This window comes from Melanerpes formicivorus, unplaced genomic scaffold (genome assembly GCF_026170545.1).
Source record: "Melanerpes formicivorus ecotype bairdi unplaced genomic scaffold, bMelFor1.0.p_v2 SCAF_89, whole genome shotgun sequence".
NCBI classification, from domain to species: domain Eukaryota; kingdom Metazoa; phylum Chordata; class Aves; order Piciformes; family Picidae; genus Melanerpes; species Melanerpes formicivorus.
This window is the reverse complement of record NW_027142441.1, coordinates 1,840,792-1,859,627: the sequence shown is the minus strand read 5'-3', so window position 1 is coordinate 1,859,627 and position 18,836 is coordinate 1,840,792. Positions and strand designations below refer to the sequence as shown.

Sequence of the window (18,836 nt, the reverse complement as noted above, 5' to 3'; positions counted from 1 at the left end):
GCCATCCCAGTGCTAGGGAAGTCTTCCCTCCTGTCATGTTTTGCTGCAGATTTGATTTGGGAGTGATTCCATTGTAATTGTGCCTTTTAGTCTCTCTGTAGTAAGTTTTAAGGACATGAAATAAAAATGTTCTGAGTGGAGTGGCCAAGCTGGTAAGGAGGGGAGGAATGGAGAGTGGCTTGCTTGGCATGGTGAGAAGGGAGAACACAGACCAGCAAGTCTTACTGTACTCTGCATAGTGCACACATGAACATCCTGCAGAGGCCAGCCCACAGCAGAGCTCAAGAGGTTACCAGCAGAAGCAGGCAGCTTGTGAATTGCACTGGGAGGCACTGGTGCAGGTGAAAGGAAAGGTGAGGTCTGGAATATTGTGTGACAGATGTGCAAAGAGCATGTGGCTGGGGATCTGCCCAGCTCAGTACTGGGATAGCTGCAATTAGTGTGCAAGTCTGTATGGACAGCACTGTGTAGCTCCAGGTCAAATCTCCAGCCCATCAGAAACCTCTCAGGCACCCAGGTGTGCTCTGGGGCAACTATGGCTGGGTACAGGACAGTGGGGCTGAGGGTGAAAGCTGATGAGCTGGTGTTGCCAGGAGAAAAACAGGCAGGGGGGAGCTCCTCAGCCAAGCCCAGCTCCCTTTTCTCTCAGACACTGTCAGACAGTCACACACAGAGTGCCAGCTCTCTGGAAGGGACCCCAGGGGTCATCTGCTCCAACCCTTCTAGGTGATGGTGGAGTTGAAATGAGCTGCCCAGCACCCTGCCAAGCTGAGCCTTCCAACTGCCCCATGGAGGGGACTTCCCTGCTGCCCTTGGGAGATGATTCCAATCTCTGACTGTTCTCAGGGGCAAACATTTTCTCCTGCAGTCCCATGGGAATGTCCCCAGCAGTGCCTTGTCCCCATCCCCCCTTGTCTTTCCCATGGGGCTCCTTGGACACAGGGAGTCTCCATCCTCCTGGCAGCCTCCCTTTAGCTGCTGCTCCATGGTGATAAAGTCTGCCCTGAGCCTTCCCTTCTCCAGGCTGAACAAGCCCAGCTCTCAGCTGGCAGAGCTCCCAGGCCTCTGAGCATTCTCCTGGACACTTTCTGGCCTGTCCACATCGTTTTTGTACAGTGAGGACCAAAACTGCAGGCAGTGCTTCAGGTGTCTCAGCTGCACGTGGCCTGGGACTCTCTTTCTTGCATCCCCTGAGCAAAGTGATGCTGCATCAGATGGGCAGGATTTCAGGGAAAACTTGTCTTAATAGCACTCAAAAGCAGTGGGTTGGTTGGTTTGTTGCATTTTTACTGAGTGGCTGTGCACAGGAGTGTAGGACACCCGTGTTGTTTGGCTCACCTAATAATGAGCAGCAGTGGGGTTCCATGGTGGGCCCTGCCCCTGTTTCCATGCAGATGTGGCAGGCACCTCTGGTAAGCATTTTTTTTCACCTCTTTTTTTTCCTTCTTTCAAATTCCACCAATTTATTTCTCCCTGAATCCAGCCCAGCAGCAGACACCAGCAGGTTTGCAGCCCATGACACTGCTGCTGCTGCTGGGGGGGGCTCCCTGGGAGCTGCCTCCAGTTGCACTGGAAGGAGGAGCACAAAATGTTGGGAGGTGGCAGCAGGCAGTGAGGGGCAGACTCCAAAGCAGAAGCACCAAAGGCATCAACACCTTGAGCTGGTGCTCCTGGCTGCTGGGCAGGATGGGTCAGGCTGCAGGACCTGAGTCACTCAGCAGCTCCCTGCCAAGAGTCTCACCAGCTCCTTGCCCCTGCAGATGGAGAGCCTCCTGCTCCCCCCAACCCTGCTTTGCCCCTTTCAGCTCCCTGCAGCTCCGGATGAGGCCCTGATGGCCTCGGGCAGTGTTAGGAAATCAGCTGCCCAGTGCTTGTTCCCAGCTAGTCCCTGGGGCTCCCAGCTTCCTCCCCTGTAGCCAGCAGGATCCCCAGCCCCTCTGGTTCTCCTGCCTGCGCAGCTGCATCCCTGAGGAGTCTCCCCCTGCCCCCTGCTCCCTTTCTGTGCTGCAGGGAGGAGTGCTGGCACAAGTTCTGTTCCTGTGCTTGCCTTCCTTGGCATTGCCAAGGGCAATCTTCTTCGTGCTTAGTAGCCTAGAAACAGCCTCCAGTAATAGTGACCAACCTCCTCAGGTCACCTGCACCTCACCACCCTCTCTCTGGGGGCAGGGAGGCACATTCCACAGCCCTGGCTCGTCAGCAGTTTTGCTGTGTGCAATCTGTACTTCAGCAAGGGTTCCCCAGCAAAATGACAGCAGCTGGCATGGATGCTGCACAGCACAGGGATTGTGGAAGACATGGGGGAGGAACAGGCTTCAAAACCACAGGACCACAGCATGGGGAGGGGTGGAAGGGGCCTCTGCAGATCCCGGAGTCCAGCCAGTGAGCAGGATCATCCAGGGCAGGTCACACAGGACCAGGGCAGGAAGATGTCCAGGCAGGCCTTGAACATCTCCAGAGATGGAGACTCTGCCACCTCTCTGGGCAGCTTGCTCCAGGGCTCTGCCACCCTCAAAGCAATTCCTCCTCATGTTTAGATGGAACTTCCTATGGTCAAGTCTATGCTCTTGTGCTGGGGACCACTGACAAGAGCCTGGCCTCATCCTCCTGACCCCCACCCTTAGATCTTTGTAAGCATAGATCAGATTCACCCTCAGCCTCTTCTCCAGGCTAACCACCCCCAGCTCTCAGCCTCTCCTCCCATGAGAGCTGTTCCAGTGCCCTCAGCATCTCAGGGGCCCTGTGCTGGGCTCTCTCCAGTAGCTCTTTGTCCCTCTTGAGCTGTGGAGCCCAGCACTGGGCCCAGCACTGCAGGCAGATAGGAATTAGAGGTTTTGGAGGGAATTAGAGGTGCTGTGGGAATTAGAGGTGTTCTGATTCCTAAAGGCTGATGAATTCTATGATATATGTGATGCTAGCTGAAGTCTTTTCATTTGAGTACATCCCTGAAACCCTACATTAAGCACACTGCTCCTGACAGAACCTTCCACAGCACAGGGATGGGATGTTGGGGTGTGCAGCTGGATGGTCACTGGATGTGATGATTTTTCACTGACATGTGTGGCAATGTCCTCTCTGCTCTCAGGAGTCTGTGCTCTCCACATTGATCCTCTGCAGCCTGTTCCCCATGGTACCTAATGAGGTGGACAAAGGTCAGACAGAGAGGCAACAGGTTTGGCTGATCTGCTGGTCCCAGTGCATAGTAATGAAGTGGGGCTTCAGTTCAGAACTTTCCTTCTCAACCTTCTCAGGATCTCAGGCAGTGATAGGACTAGGGGGAATGGAATGAAGCTGGAGGTGGGGAGATTGAGGCTGGAGGGGAGGAGGAAGTTCTTCCCCATGAGAGTGGTGAAGCCCTGGAATGGGTTGTGCAGGGAGGTGGTTGAGGCCCTGTCCCTGGAGGTGTTTAAGCCCAGGCTGGATGAGGCTCTGGGCAGCCTGATCTAGTGTGGGGTGTCCCTGCCCATGGCAGGGGGGTTGGAACTGGATGATCCTTGTGGTCCCTTCCAACCCTGACTGATACTATAACACTATGAACCTGAGAGGCAGGACTGCAGGCACTCAGCTGATTTCAGCCATGCTTTGTCAGAGGCTCCTGGCAGGATTCAGGGCACTTCAACCTTAATGCTGCTTCAGCTTAACTTTGTCCCTCACTTGGTGCAGCTGTTGGTACACACTCCCTGATGCTTCCAAATGGAATGAAAATGTATGGGATGCTGAAGACAGCCTGGTTGTCTTAAGGTCTCTATTGCTGACATACCTGACTGTGTCCTGTTCAGAAGTGGTGTTTGTGTTGGCTCTGACTGGGGGGGAATGGTTTGCCCCAGCACCTACTGAAGGCCACTCAAAGTCAGAGATGTGCAATTCTTTTCCCAAAGTTGTATGAAGTCTCTGAGCAGGGACCTGAGCCTTTCCCAGGGTGGAGGTGAGTAATCAGTTAAGCTTCATGCCTCTGCGTTCCAATAGTGTGAATCCTCACTATCAGCACAGGCTGGGGGAGGAGGGGATAGAGACAGCCCTGGGGAGAAGGACTTGGGGGTGCTGGGGGGAGAGAAGCTGGCCAGGAGCAGGCAGTGTGAGACTGCAGCACAGAAGGCCAAGGGCAGCCTGGGCTGCATCCAAAGCAGTGTGGCCAGAGATGGAGAGAGAGGATCCTACCCCTCTGCTCTGGGGAGACCTCACCTGCAGGGCTGTGTGCAGGGCTGGAGCTCTCAACACAGGAAGGACCTGGAGCTGATGGATCAGGGTCACAGGAGGCCAAGAAAATGGTCAGGGGGTTGGAGCAGCTCTGCTGTGGGGACAGGCTGAGGGAGCTGGGGGTGTTCAGCCTGGAGAGGAGAAGGCTCCAGGGGGTCCTAACAGCAGCCTGCCAGTAGCTGAAGGAGGCTACAAGACGTCTGCAGAGAGACTGTTTGCAAAGGCCTGCAGGGACAGAGCAAGGGACAGTGGCTTCAAACTAGAGCAGAGCAGATTTAGGTTGGACTTTAGGAGCAAGTTCTTTACCATGAGGGTGGTGGAGCACTGGCACAGGTTGCCCAAGATGCTGGTTGAGGCTCCATCCCCAGAGCTATTCAAGGTGAGGCTGGAGAGGGCTCTGGGCAACCTGATCCAGTGGAGGATGTCCCTGCTGAGTGCAGGGGGTTGGACTGGATGAGCTTTGGAGCTCCCTTCCAACCCAAACCATTCTGTGATTCCCTGATTCTATGGTCTGTCTAAAGCAGAGCTCAAGTGCTGCTCCAAGTGGCTGTTACCATGATTGTACTTTTACAGGTGGCCCTGGGGACCTTGAGCAACCCAGTGATAAAGCAGAAGGGGAACTGTAGGTTTTCTAAATGTCAACTTATCTTCTTGGCCAAGGTCTTTTCCTGGTCATGGGGCTAGGTGACATCCAGTGAGGGGAAGTACAGAGATAACATCACAGGGTTTGCACTTTCCTATTGATCCCATTGGGGAAAAGTTCTCTTTTGCAATCAGTGTCTCTGAACATGCAGTCTTGTGTTCCAGACACTGGGAAGTGTTAGATTGCTGAGTCTTTGGAGCACATCATGTGTGTGATGATCCAGCACAGTGGCAGGTGGCAGGGAGTCTCCCTTAGCTCTTTGTGAAACCTTCCAGGGCCAGCCTGGTACTAAAGGTTTACATCTGAGATTCTGTACCCAAATGCTGGGCTCACAAACACAACTCTGTGGGCTGCAGAGACCTACAGGGCTGCTTGTGCTCAAGTGTTGCATCAGTTCATCAACTCACCACTGATACAGACACACTGATGCAAACCTGATGAAGAGAGACTGAAGGAGCTGGGGAGGGTTAGTGTGAAAGAGAGGAGGCTGAGGGGAGACCTCCTGGCTCTCTGCAGCTCCCTGAGAGGAGGCTGTGCAGAGGTTGGTGCTGGTCTCTTCTCACAGAGGAACAAGAGGGAAGGGCCTCAAGCTGCACTAGGTTTAGACTGGACAGTAGGAAACATTTGTTCACAGCAGGAGTGGTTAGACCCTGGAAGTGCTGCCCAGGGAGGTGGTGGAGTCACAACCCTGGGGGTGTTTAAAGGTGGTTTAGGTGTGGTACATGGGGATATGGTTTAGGGGTGACCCTTGTAGAGCAGGGTCAGTGATGGTCCTGGGGATCTTTTCCAACCTGAATGACTCTGTGATCAGTTGTCACAGCAGATATCTCCCTGGTTGTTGTCTCTAGACTGGTGTAAAGCAGAACTGAGAACACTTGAGAGCATTTGCTGTGTATGGTTTGGATGTTATTTATTTCTCCTTGTGTTGCTTGCACCTTTTGCCATCAGAGTGTGATTAGATCATCGGAATGACGTGCATCAGACCTCAGTAAATCATGGTGTTGCACTGAGGGCACGGCCCTGAAAAGACAGGGAGCTGACCTGCCACCTAATCTCAGTTAAACTCAGCAAGAGCAGAATTCAAGGGGCTGGATGTCTCTGTGCAAATGGCACAGGCAGGTGGAATCCTGCAGGCACACTTGTTGGACAGTGAGTGGTGAAGCCACACTCGCTGGGTTAAGGGTCTGTGCTACCCACCCTCTGGAGATCCTAGGCAAGGCACTGGTAGTGATTTGATCTGCCCTGCTTTAAACTCTGCAGCAGGCAGGTTGTGGAGGCTGTGGTCAGGCTGTGCATGCAGAAGCCACAGAGCTGTGTTGGCAAGGTGCTAGAAGCTGCTACTGAAACGAGAGGCTGAGGGAGCAAGGGGAGCAGCAGCGCTGGGCAGAGCTGTTGCTGTCCCAGCCTCCTCCTTACTGACTGTATCACATAGACCTTAGCCAGACCTTGCTCCTCCTCTGCAAACGCCTGCAGATGCCCTTCCCCCCCTGCTCAGCTGCTCTCTTTGTGGTTTCAGATCATGGGGAATTCATATGCAGGGCAACTGAAGTCTGCCCGTTTCGAAGAGGCTCTCCACAACTCCATAGAGGCCTCCCTGAGGTGCAGCAGCGTGGTGCCGCGGCCCATCTTCTCCCAGCTCTACCTGGACCCCGAGCAGCCTCCCTTCGGGCCGGAAGGTAACCAGCAAAGTATGGCACCCCACACTTGCTCTTGGCTGGGGGGACAGGGGGCAGGCTGCTTCTCTGGAAGCAACACCCAAAAGCTGCACTGCAGCTCCTCCTGTGACACAGTCTGGCATCACTAAGGGGAAGGGAGGGCAGAGGGAAGGAAGGGCAAGGGGAAGGAAGGGCAAGGGGAAGGAAGGGCAGGGGGAAGGAAGGGCAGGGGGAAGGAAGGGCAAGGGGAAGGAAGGGCAAGGGGAAGGAAGGGCAGGGGGAAGGAAGGGCACAGGGAAGGAAGGGCAGGGGGAAGGAAAGGCAGGGGGAAGGAAGGGCAGGGAGAAGGAAGGGCAGGGGGAAGGAAGGGCACGGGGAAGGAAGGGCACGGGGAAGGAAGGGCAGGGGGAAGGAAGGGCAGGGGGAAGGAAGGGCACGGGGAAGGAAGGGTAAGGGGAGGGAAGGGCAAGGGGAGGGAAGGGCAGGGGGAAGGAAGGGCAAGGGGAAGGAAGGGGATGGGGAAGGAAGGGCAGGGGGAAGGAAGGGCAAGGAGAAGGAAGGGCAAGGAGAAGGAAGGGCAGGGGGAAGGAAGGGCAGGGGGAAGGAAGGGCAGGGAGAAGGAAGGGCAAGGAGAAGGAAGGGCAGGGGGAAGGAAGGGCAGGGGGAAGGAAGGGCAAGGAGAAGGAAGGGCAGGGAGAAGGAAGGGCAAGGGGAAGGAAGGGCAGGGGGAAGGAAGGGCAGGGGGAAGGAAGGGCAAGGGGAAGGAAGGGCACGGGGAAGGAAGGGCACGGGGAAGGAAGGGCAAGGGGAAGGAAGGGCAGGGGGAAGGAAGGGCAAGGGGAAGGAAGGGCACAGGGAAGGAAGGGCAGGGGGAAGGAAGGGCAAGGGGAAGGAAGGACATGTAGAGGGGCTGGCATGCTGGCTGTTTTCAAAGCAGACAGATGCAAGGGCTGTTGTCTCTGGTACTTTTGCCTGTTCTCAGATGTGAAGCCCAAGGTGGAGGAGCTGGACAAGGAGCTGGGGCATCGCTATTCGCAGAATGGAAGCCTGGACTTCTCTACCAACCCAGCTGCTAATGAAATGGAAGAGGAAGAGGAAGAGGAAGATATGTCAGATTCCAGTAGCCCACCAATTCCATATTCACAGAAACCTGCCCCAGAAGGGTCTTGCACTACTGATGGTTGGTGTCCATGGTTTTGCTGTGTGATCTTTACAAGTAACTCCCAGGGTTAGAAACTCTGCAGCTTGGCAGTCTGGGGATACAGCTTCTAGGCACAGCCTTGAATCTGAGAAGGTGCAGCTTGCAAGGGCTTGTTCCAGGCCACCAAATGCACTGTTTGAAAGCAGTGCCTAGGACTGCCTGTGGTCCCTTGCTAGGTTGTGAAAGCCCTTTGCTTTCTGTGGTTAGCAGTGGGGTACTGTCCTCAGAGAGCTTATGGAAGTCAGCAGCAGTGGGGCCTGGTTCTCCATCTGTTTCTCCATCTGTTTCTCCATCTATCTCTCAGAAACAGTGGCAGAGCTGGATTGTTCCTTGCATAGGCAGAAGGAAAAGTCTGGAGAGGAGAGATTTGGTGTTCCTTCTGCTGCCAAAGGAGAGAAGAGAGTGGAATCTTGTCTGGCTTGTCTTCCCCACCTGCCTGCAGACCACTCTTGCTTACCCTGATGGTTGTTCAAGATGAGCACTGAGTTGGGTTCTAAATGTGCTGCAGAAAGGGTCAGATCATTATGCAGCTATTTGGGACCAAGTAAGCTTACTGTAATGAGTTCATCTTATCCCCTAACTGTTCTGTTCTGAAGATTTACCTTCCTTGGACAAGTGCCATAGTTTAGACCCAGCTGGCACCTGAGCCCCATGCAGCTGCTCACGTGCTGCCCCCCACCCCTTGGTGGGAAATTGGATCGGGTTATGGAGAGTGTAATGAGAAATGCAAAGGAGAGAGAAACACCAAGAATCCCAAGAACACTGCTGAAGGAATGTGGCAGGTGAGCAGTTTCAAACAGGACAGGCTCACCTGCTTGTGACAAGCACCCAACCTGCAGGGGCTGCCTGGGTCAGGCCCCCCACACAGTGGGCATGGGGTCAGTGTGGCACTGAATGCCCCACTGGCTGGCCCAGCTGGCTGTGCTGGGACCTCTGCCAACTGCTCCTCAGAACATTAACCCTAGCCTAGCTGAACCCAGGGCAAGAAGGAAGATCTGTTCAGGTTCATTAGAAACACCTCAAACCACCCTTCCCCCAGGCCTTTCCTGACATTTTGGGAAATACCTTCCTGAGCTCTGGGCTTCCCTATGAAGAATTCATCAGCTGTGCTTTGTGGAATGCTTCTGTACCTTGCTGTGGTGTCTGGTTGCACACAGGGATGGAGATCAGCTCTAGTCACTGCTAGTTCTTGGATAGGTAGGGACTAATGCTGACATTTTTGCCTCTTGCCCTTCCAAGTGAGCATTCTCCCTGTAACACAGGAGCAGAGGCTGGCTGCTGTGGGAGGCTGGGGAATACTGCTGGGAGCATTTGTTTTGCCCAGAGCAGTGTGTTTGCTGTGCTGTGGGGGCTGTGAGCTGGTAGGAGGAGAGCAGGAGGAAGTATGAAATGATGGATTGCTAGGAAGGGATTCTCAGCTGAGGATAAGTGTGAATGGAGGCTGCAAAGTCTCCTGTGGAGAGCAGGAGCAGTGCTGATCATTTCTGTTGTAAAGGGAGATATAAAATAAGCTGGGCAGGATGTGGAGGAGAGCCAACAGTATGGAAAGAGAAAGGACTTGTAGCCCATGGAGCTCTTTGCCTGCTAGGACAAAAGCTGAGCTGACATAGGCTCATGTCTTCTGAATACAGCAAGGAGGAAACACTAAGGAGGGAGAGGAGTTGGTGATGCCAACAGGGCCCTGCAGGAATGTTAATGGTTGTGAATGTCAAAGGTGGAGGCTCTTTACTGGGGACACAGTTCTGGACCAGCCCTCCAGTAGCAGGAGAAGGACCAAATAAGCTGTCTGGCTCCAGGGCCACCATGTGCCTGAGTGTGAAAGAACTTTTTATATGACATCAAGAGGTCTTTCTCAGTCTCATGCATTCTGGTGGCCCCTGGTTGCACATCCACATCCAGACAGAGCTGTTAGCTGTGAGCTGTCAGCCTGTGCCTTCCCCACGTGCAAACTGTTCTGTGTTCACCAGTTGCTCTGCTGCCTCTGCTCAGGATTGTGTGGTGAGGATGGGACCTGCCCAGTGCAGCAGTGCCAGGAGGTGCTCAGCTCTCAAGCAATGCAGCCCCCTGCTGTGGCTGTGCACTGCAGCTCAGCAGGTTGTGCTGCAGCTCCATAGCAGATGTAAGCTGGACAGGCAGAACATTGTGTGTCCTGGAGAAAGGTGACCTCCCAGGGGCAGCTCTGGGGCTTGGGCTTTGTCTGGAAGTCTTCTATGACCAGAGCACACTAGAAGGAAGTGCCCTGGGTTCCAGCTGCAGAATTTTAGGGAGGTTGATAGTTTTTGTTCAAGTTCACCATTCTGAGTGCACACAACCTGTGCAATCTGCTCTCAGCTGTCAAGGAGCTGGTCTGGGAGAGCAGTGGGTTTGTGTCTGGAAAAGGAAAGGAAAAGGCTGCTGGGCTCTTGGGACAGCTTTGTGTACGTGTCCAGAGCAGCCAGGCTCCCAAACAGGCATGGTGCAGGCTCTATCCCATCTCTGCAGCTCACATCACTGCTGCCTGTCAGAGGGCTGAGCTGTCAGTCACACTGCTGCAGAAGGCAGCTCCCAATGCCTCTACTGATTGCTTAAACCAGAGAAGTGCCTCGCAAGTGAGTTTGCTCCTTCCCTGAGCTGGATCACTTCACCCTCCTGTTAGCCCACTGCAACGAGCATTTGCTGCTGACCCTCACTTCTAGAAGGCATTCACTTATTTCCAGGGCCTGTTTTTTCTCTGCTCAGCACAAACCTTTGTAACTAACTTCCACCTCCCATGGGAGTAAGGTTTCACGAGAAATCCTTCTTCCTTTTGACCCAGGTCCCTCAGCTATGCGGCAGAGCAGCCCGGGGAGCTGTTATGAAGCTCCTCTTGGCTCCAGCTTTGAAAAGAGGCTGCTGCTGGTTTGTGGAGTGGCATTTTATGCAGGCTGTGGGAAATACAATAGTGGCACCTTCCTTTTGTTAGTAAATCCTCAATTTACCTGGTGCTTAAAGAAAGGCCAAGGTAGTTTCAGAAGCAATTAGGCAAGCAGGTACTTAACACCTGATCACTTACTGTGAGGTTACAATAGCAAGTGACGGTGGCCGGCAATTTATATGTAATTGTGGGAAGCTAATTCCTTATGCAAATAGTCCATTTACTGCAGTACAACAAAGAGCTGGTGCCCCACTGAAACCACTTCTTGTTACTGCTGGGGAAAGGGCAGACGCAGCCAAGGTTCAGCCTTCAGAAGATTGCAGCGTTCCTAGGTGCTGGCCCTTTGGGGCTGGATTGATGTAAATGAAGTGATGGTGCAGAATGCAAATGTGCTTCTCAGGAGTAAAGCCCAAGGAGTTTTCTCTCAAAGAAAGGCAGATCATGTCTGCAAAAGCTCTGCCTTGTTCTTTCTTTGGTAGTTGAGAGTTGGGGTTGTGCAGGCTGGAGAGGAGAAGGCTCCCAGGAGACCTCATTGTGGCCTTCCAGGATCTGCAGGGGGCTCCAAGAAAGCTGGGGAGGAACTTTGGAGGGTGTCAGGGAGGGATAGGACTGGGGGGAGTGGAGCAGAACTAGAAGTGGGGAGATTGAGATTGGCTGTGAGGAAGAAGTTGTTGCCCATGAGGGTGGTGAGAGCCTGGCCCAGGTTGCCCAGGGAGGTGGTGGAAGCCTCCTGCCTGGAGGTGTTTGCAGCCAGGCTGGATGTGGCTGTGAGCAACCTGCTGTAGTGTGAGGTGTCCCTGCCCATGGCAGGGGGTTGGAACTGGCTGAGCCTTGAGGTCCCTTCCAGCCCTGACAATCTTATGATTCTATAGTTGCAAACCCCTGATGAGAATACAAATGCCTTTCTTTCTTTAAAGCCAGGCTGGGGCCCTGTGGGAAGATGATATTTCTTTATTTCATGGAGCAGCTCGGCTGTGAGCTTCTGCTTTTCAGAATGACATGTTGATACACAATGTCATAAAGAGAAGCTGGTTTGGTCTAGTGGCTCCCAGGTTTCCTCCTCTTCATACTTAGATGTTCATCAAAGATACACAGGGAAATGTGACACTAAGGTGCCATTCTTTCTCCTTAAGTCATCTGTGTTAGTGCTGCTTCACACAGGAATGCAGGTACAAGTTAGCTTGGAGCAGAGCAGCCTGAGGGGTGCCCTCATTGCTGGTGATAAAGATGTGCAGGGCAGTGTGGGGGATGGACCCAGGCTCTGCTCAGGGATGTCCAAGGGCAGCACAAGGGGCACTGGGGGCAAGCTGGAGCAGAGGAGGTGCCACAGGAACAGAAGGGAAATGCTTTTCAGTGTGAGGGTGGCAGAGCCTGGAGCAGGCTGCCCAGAGAGGTTGTGGAGTCTCTTCTCTGGAGATTTTCAAACCCCACCTGGATGTGTTCCTATGTGCCCTGCCCTGGGTGACCCTGCTCTGGCAGGGGGGCTGGACTGGATGATCTCTGGAGGTCCCTTCTGACCCCTAACATTCTGTGAGTGGCTGTGAAATGTCAGTGGATTTGCCATGTTCTAAATCTTAAACATGGGCAGCACAAGGTCTTGTACAGAGACATCCTGCCCTGTGATGTGGAGATGGCTACCTGCAGCAGATAAGCATCAGTGCAAAACCATGCAAAACAGGAAGGAAAAGCAGGTTGGGGGCTGTTTGCTAGCCACAAAAAGGCAGTGTGGCAGGGAAAGGGGTCAGGCCCTCCTTCCTCCCCCAGGCAGTTACTTGCTTCCAAGTCAGGGTTTCTTGGGTGGAATTTTCTCATTCAGTTTCCCAAAGCAGCAGGAACTTAAACCTACAGGAGTGACTGGCAGCCCTGAAAGCCACGGGGAAGGAGAGTGCTGGGGGCTCTCAAGTATGCCATCTGCATGTCTTTGAAGGAAAACACAAGGCTCCTCCTGCACAGAGGCAGATTTGCATTCTCTCCAGATCTCCTGGTGCCAGTGACCCCCAGCAGTACCTGGCCAAGCCCTGCAGCCCTCCCTGGCTCCCTCCCTGGCTGCCGACTGAACAAGAGGAGTCCCCGAGGCTCTGAGGGTCTGCCTGTGCTGTCCCCTCTCACTGCTCACCCATCGGCATCCCTTTCCCCTCTGCAGAGGGGAGCTGGTGGAAACCTTTCAGCATCAACCTCCTTGTGGCTGCCTCATGAGGTACATGAGGAACATGAGGTGCTGGCAGCTGCCTGGGAGCTCCTCTGCCAGGCAGCTGGGAGCTGCTTTCTGCCACTTCTGGCAGGGAGGCAGAGATCCTAGAGGCACTGAGTTTCAGCAAGACTGGTGAAGGTCAGGAGCTGGTTGGATGACATCGGTGTCCCCAGGTTAATGTCCCCTGCGGCAGAGGAGTAATTAGAGAGGCATGTGCCGGCCAGCCAGGCTGCACAGCCCCGCCTCTGATCCACAGATGTCGCCAGCCGCGGCAGGGGAGGATGCCAGAGCAGGTTGTGCAAGGAGGCAGGGGAACAGGAAAGGCTTCTGAGAGTGCTTTGGGTGCTTTGGGGTCTGAGAGCAGACACAGATAGATCAGTTTCAATGGGCACTGTTAAAATGGTGCTGAGAAATGCTTGGAAACTTGTGAAGGTGCTGGTGGGATCCTTGAGGGTTTCCTGCACCTCCTCTCCCGAGGACTCCTGCAGAGCAGTGATGTGCAGCTCCTCAGGGAGTAGCTGAAGCTGTTTTGCTCCTAGCCAAGCTTTTGATTTCATGTGAGATGCTGTGGATTGCAGGAGCATTGCTTCAGCTCCCTGGGACACCAAAACCCTCCAGCATCCCAGGAGGCTCCAAGTTTCACCTGCAGAATCCAGCCCTCTCCACGTCCTGGGCTCTTTCTGCAAGCGAGGCTGTGCTGGAACACGACTGTGAACAATGCTGACAGGCCAAACCCTCCCTCCTGCGGTGTCCCAGGATTAGCAGTGCTAACAATTCCTTCCAGAGCCTCCTATCCTTCCAATCTCTAACAGTCTGTGATTCTGTTGGTTGCCCTTTGTGCTTCTGGGCATTTCCTGCGCGTTTTGAGATGGAGACAAGGCTGAGGAGCAATTGTGTCAAGGTAGAGGTTCACGCTGTCTGCAGCCTTCCTGCACTGGCTCTTTCATAACCCTTATCTGCAGCTTTCCTGTTTGCCCACATTGTCAGCACTGGGGAAGTTTTCTCTGCAAATCTGGATGCAGAGTGGTGTTTTCTGAACATGTCAGCCCCTGAGGCCTCCCTGAGCACCTAAATATCTAAGACCAGCTGGGGAAATTCTGGACAGGGCACCCAAATGGCCTAAAGACTTGAACAAGCCAATGCTGTTGTGAGTGTGAGGGAGTTTCCTGCCTAGCCTGGAACTGCTGCTTTCTAAATTGCACTGGCAAGCCCAGGCAATGCTTAGCCTTCTGCTTCGTTAAGATCAGGAGGGCTCTGAGGAATACACTTTAAAAGGGTTTAGCACACTAAAATCAAACTGCAACAGATTCAAGATGCTGAACTTTGCTGTAAACGTGCAGTTTTGCTGCTTTTCCCCTCAAACACCTCTAGCCTCTTGTTGGTGAGTTACTGCAACATCCACTGATGGGCAACTAACACCCTGGGGCACTGCATGTGAGTTCATGGCTGGGAGAAAGCCCAGCTGAGGAGTCAGCCCAAGCCAGCTTGCCACTGGAAGGAGCTGAGCTGTCTGACTAACTGGAGAAACTCTGCAGACAAGAAGTGGTTCAGCAGATGCTGGGGAGTGGGCACACGACTGAACCTGTCCCACACCCTGCTCTGGGCAGGCTTCTGCTTGCTGGGCAGCTCCTGCTGGCTCAGGCTGTGCATTCCCCTTGGTGCATCTCTGCCTGCTCTGTGTCGAGGTCAAAGCAGCAAACTCACACTGCCAGTGCTTGTGCTGAAGGGTTGAACTATGAGCTGTAGCACAGCACACATCAGTGATGGTCGAGGCTAGGCTGTGATCAGTGTGGTTTCCCAGAGCCCTAGCCAGGGTCTTCCTCCAGTGGGGTCATTGCTTGCCTTAAAACTTCTGTAACAGCCATGGACTAACTGTAAGTGATGTGTGTGAGAACAGAGCTGGGGAGGGGTGGCTGAGGAACTGGAGGTGTTTGGAGGGGAGGAGGCTGAGGGGAGACCTCATTGCTCTCCACAGCTCCCTGAAAGGGGATTGCAGTGAGGTGGGGGTTGGGCTCTTCTCCCTAGTTTCAGGTGACAGAAGGAGAGGAAATGGCCTGGAGTTGTGCCAGAGGAGGCTTAGGTTGGAGATGAGGAAGAATTTGTTTGCTGCAAGAGTGGTCAGGGCTTGGCAGAGGCTGCCCAGGGAGGTGGTGGAGTCCCCATCCCTGGAGGTGTTCCAGAAAGCTGTGGCCATGGTGGTGTTGGGTTGCTGGTTGGACTGGATGATCTTGGAGGGCTCTTCCAACCAAAACAACTCTGTGATTCTATATAAGTAGCTGAAGTGTTAAGAGCCCTTACAGCCATTTCACATTTAGCTTGATGTGTTTCTGACAATAGTGTTGGTGATGGTGATGTTCATTAGTTGGAGATACTGATTCATACAGACCCATGCCATGTGTTGCCATGGGTTAACCCCAGCCAGCAGCTGAGTCCCATGCAGCCACCAACTCACTGCCCACCCCCAGTGGGATGGGAAGAAAAATCTGGAGCAAAATGCACACCCCCATGGGCTGAGACTAGAAGCTTACTAGAACATCATGAAGGGAGAAGAAACAGCAGGAGCAACATTAGCACTACTGAAGTGCTTCATGAGTGATGTCAAACACAGTGCTCCCTGGATGCCTAGGCCTGGGGGCCAGCCCTGCCCTTCTGCAGTGGGCTGAGGTCAGGATGGAGTGGAACACAGATTGGCCAACTGCACTGGGGTGGAAGGGACCCTCCAAGGTCACCTTGTGGAGCCCTCCTGCAGGCAACAGGGACACCTCCATCCAGAGCAGGTTGTCCAGGGCCACATCAAGTCTGACCTCGAATGTTGCCAGGCATGGAGTCTCAACCACCTCCCTGGGCAGCCTGTGCCAGTGTCTCACCACCCTCACTGTGCAGAGCTTCCTCCTGATGTCCAGCCTCAATCTCCCCTGCTCCAGTTTCAAACCATTGCTCCTTGCCTTCCTGTAGATGCCCTTCATGTACTGGGAGGCTGCTCTAAGGTCTCCCTGGAGCCTTCTCTTCTCCAGGCTGAACAGCCCCAGCTCCCTCAGCCTGTCCCCATAGGGGAGGTTCTGCACTCTGTGATGATCTTGGTGGCCTCCTCCAGAGCTGCTCCATCAGGTCCAGGTCTCTCTTGTGTTGCCCAGCCCTGCAGGTGAGGTCTCCCCAGAGCAGAGCAGGGAGCAGGATCCTCTCGCTCCATCTCTGCCTTGGATGCAGCCCAGGCTGCCCTTGGCTTCTGTGCTGGTTCAGTGTGCGGTCATGATGCTATGGGACACCCCATTGGCTGGCTCAGCATGAGGTCAGGATGCTATGGGACATTCCATTGGCTGGCTCAGCATGAGGTCAGGATGCTATGGGACACCCCATTGGCTGTCTCAGCTGCCTGTCCTGGCTGTAGCCTCTCGCAGTTGCCTGTGTAGGTTATCCTTACCCCAGCCAAAGCCAGGCTGTGTCACAGTATTTCTGTAGCTACAGCGGGAGGGAGGTGGTTGATGGATCCTTGGAGATCCAGAGGGACCTGGACAGGCTGCAGAGGTGGTGCCCAGGTGAACCTCATGAGGCTCAACAAGAGCAAGTGCAGGTCCTGCTCCTGGGCTGGAACAATCCTCACTATCAGCACAGGCTGGGGGAGGAGGGGATAGAGACAGCCCTGAGGAGAAGGCCTTGGGGGTGCTGGTGGGGGAGAAGCTGGCCAGGAGCAGGCAGTGTGAGCCTGCAGCACAGAAGGCCAAGGGCAGCCTGGGCTGCATCCAAAGCAGCATGGCCAGAGATGGAGAGAGGGATCCTGCCCCTCTGCTCTGCTCTGGGGAGACCTCACCTGCAGTGCTGTGTGCAGGGCTGGAGCCCTCAATACAGGAAGGACCTGGAGCTGATGGAGAGGGTCCAAAGGAAGCCATGAAAATAATTAGGGGGTTGGAGCAGCTCTGCTGTGAGGCCAGGCTGAGGGAGCTGGGGGTGTTCAGCCTGGAGAAGAGAAGGCTCTGGGGAGACCTAATAGCAGCCTGCCAGTAGATGAAGGAGGCTACAAGACGTCTGCAGAGAGACTGTTCCCAAAGGCCTGCAGGGACAGGAGCAGGAGCAATGGCTTCAAAGTAGAGCAGTGCAGATTGAGATTGGCTGTGAGGAACAAGTTCTGCACCAGGAGGCTGCTGGAACATTTGCAGCAGGCTGCCCAGGGAGGTGGTTGAGGCTCCATCCCTGGAGACAGAACCATAAGAATCACAGAACTGTCAGGGTTGGAAGGGACCTCAAGGATCAGCCAGTCCCAACCCCCCTGCCATGGGCAGGGACACCTCACACCACAGCAGGTTGCTCACAGCCACATCCAGCCTGGCTGCAAACACCTCCAGGCAGGAGGCTTCCACCACCTCCCTGGGCAACCTGTGCCAGGTTCTGACCACCCTCATGGGGAACAACTTCTTCCTCACATCCAATCTCCATCTCCCCATTTCTACTTTTGCTCCATTCCCCTCCATCCTATCCCTCCCTGACACCCTCAAAAGTCCCTCCCCATATTCAGGGTGAGGCTCAACAGGTCTCTGGGCAGCCTGCTCTAGTGGAGGATGTCCCTGCTGACTGCAGAGGGGATTGGACTGGATGAGCTTTGGAGGTTCCTTCCAACCCCTCCTGTGATTCTCTGATCCTGAAACAGAATGGATTTCCAGCAGCTGCTGCTGGGAGGTGCATGAGGCCAGTCTGCAGCACTGAAGCAGGGAGAGCCAGAGGGGAGCACCATGTTAAGAGTCAGGTTCTTCATAAAACTTGGTAGCGCTTCCACTGAGTGCTGCTAAGGGAAAGCAGAGCCTGGTGTGGTTTTGCTTTCCTGTGGAGGAAGCCACACAGCTGTTGCTTTCTCTCACACCTGTGCTCTCCTGGCTTCAAAGTAGAAATTTCTCAATACAAATAATATGATGGAGTTGTGCAAAACCTGCTCCCTGTAAGTCCAGAGGTGAAGCTGGCAGAGGAGCATTTGGATGCTGTTGTTAATGTGCTTGGTCAAAATAATCAAACCTTGAGGCTGGCTTTAGTTTGAGTGAGACATTGGTCCAGGTGGACCTCCCCAGATCCTGTAATTGCCCCAGGCTGCTCCACACAACCTTTCCAAAATCCCCACCATGGCTGCTTGGTGCATGGCTGCCAAGCTCCTCTGAGTCCTGAGCTCCCATGGGCTCCATGGCATTGCCCAGCCAGCTCTGGGCTGCCTTGCCATGCCTTGTGTGCCCCATCCTGCCACCTGCTCACAGCAGAAGCTTGCTGCAGTGCTGAGTTCTGCCCACTTCTGTCTCTGGCTCTACCTCACCTGTTGCACAAGAGCCAAGGTTGTGCTGTTATTTTGTGCTCATGTGGCAGGGGGGTGGGGAGGAAGACCTAACTGGAGACTTGAAGTCATCCAGTGCAGTGAGACTGCAGGAGACCCAGCTGGAGACTTCCAGAAAGCATCTCTGAAAACGGTGAATCGATCTTCTGCTTGCTGGAATTCCTGACATGCACAGGCAGCCTGAGGATCCAAAGTCAAAGTGCTTCCTGTAGCTGTCAGTCCCCAGCTTCAGCTGCTGCATTGTATCATTTGAGCAGGGCTTGTGATGTGTGCCACTGCCGGCCTCTTACAAGCAAAGGACACAAAACCTCCTCTTGACCAGACTGTAAACTGAAATTCAGCACAGCAGAGCCTGCTCCTGGGGGTGTTTGGAGAGCTGTTTTCACAAACTTTAGAATAGAATAGAATTAACCAGGTTGGAAGAGACCTTCAAGATCATCACATCCAACCTATCATCCAACACCACCTAATCAACTAACCCATGGCACCAAGCACCCCATCAAGTCTCCTCCTGAACACCTCCAGAGATGGAGACTCCACCACCTCCCTGGGCAGCCCATTCCAATGGTGAACAACTCTCTCTGTGTAGAACTTCCTCCTGACCTCCAACCTAAACCTCCCCTGGCACAGCCTGAGACTGTGTCCTCTTGTTCTGGTGCTGCTTGCCTGGGAGAAGAGACCAACCCCCACCTGGCTACAATCTCCCTTAAGGTAGTTGTAGAGAGCAATGAGGTCTCCCCTGAGCCTCCTC

At 54.1% G+C, this 18,836-nt stretch overlaps 1 protein-coding gene across 1 annotated transcript in view; it reads left to right on the top strand.

The window, feature by feature from the left end:
* The window catches only part of GREB1L (GREB1 like retinoic acid receptor coactivator), a 182,956-nt gene that overhangs the window by 91,671 nt on the left and 72,449 nt on the right, over window positions 1-18,836 (top strand). The window contains exons 3-4 of the mRNA XM_068165491.1: window positions 6,354-6,513; window positions 7,475-7,672. Coding sequence (XP_068021592.1) covers window positions 6,357-6,513; window positions 7,475-7,672 — 355 coding nt within the window. The 5' untranslated portion in view covers window positions 6,354-6,356. The remainder of the gene's footprint in view (window positions 1-6,353; window positions 6,514-7,474; window positions 7,673-18,836) is intronic.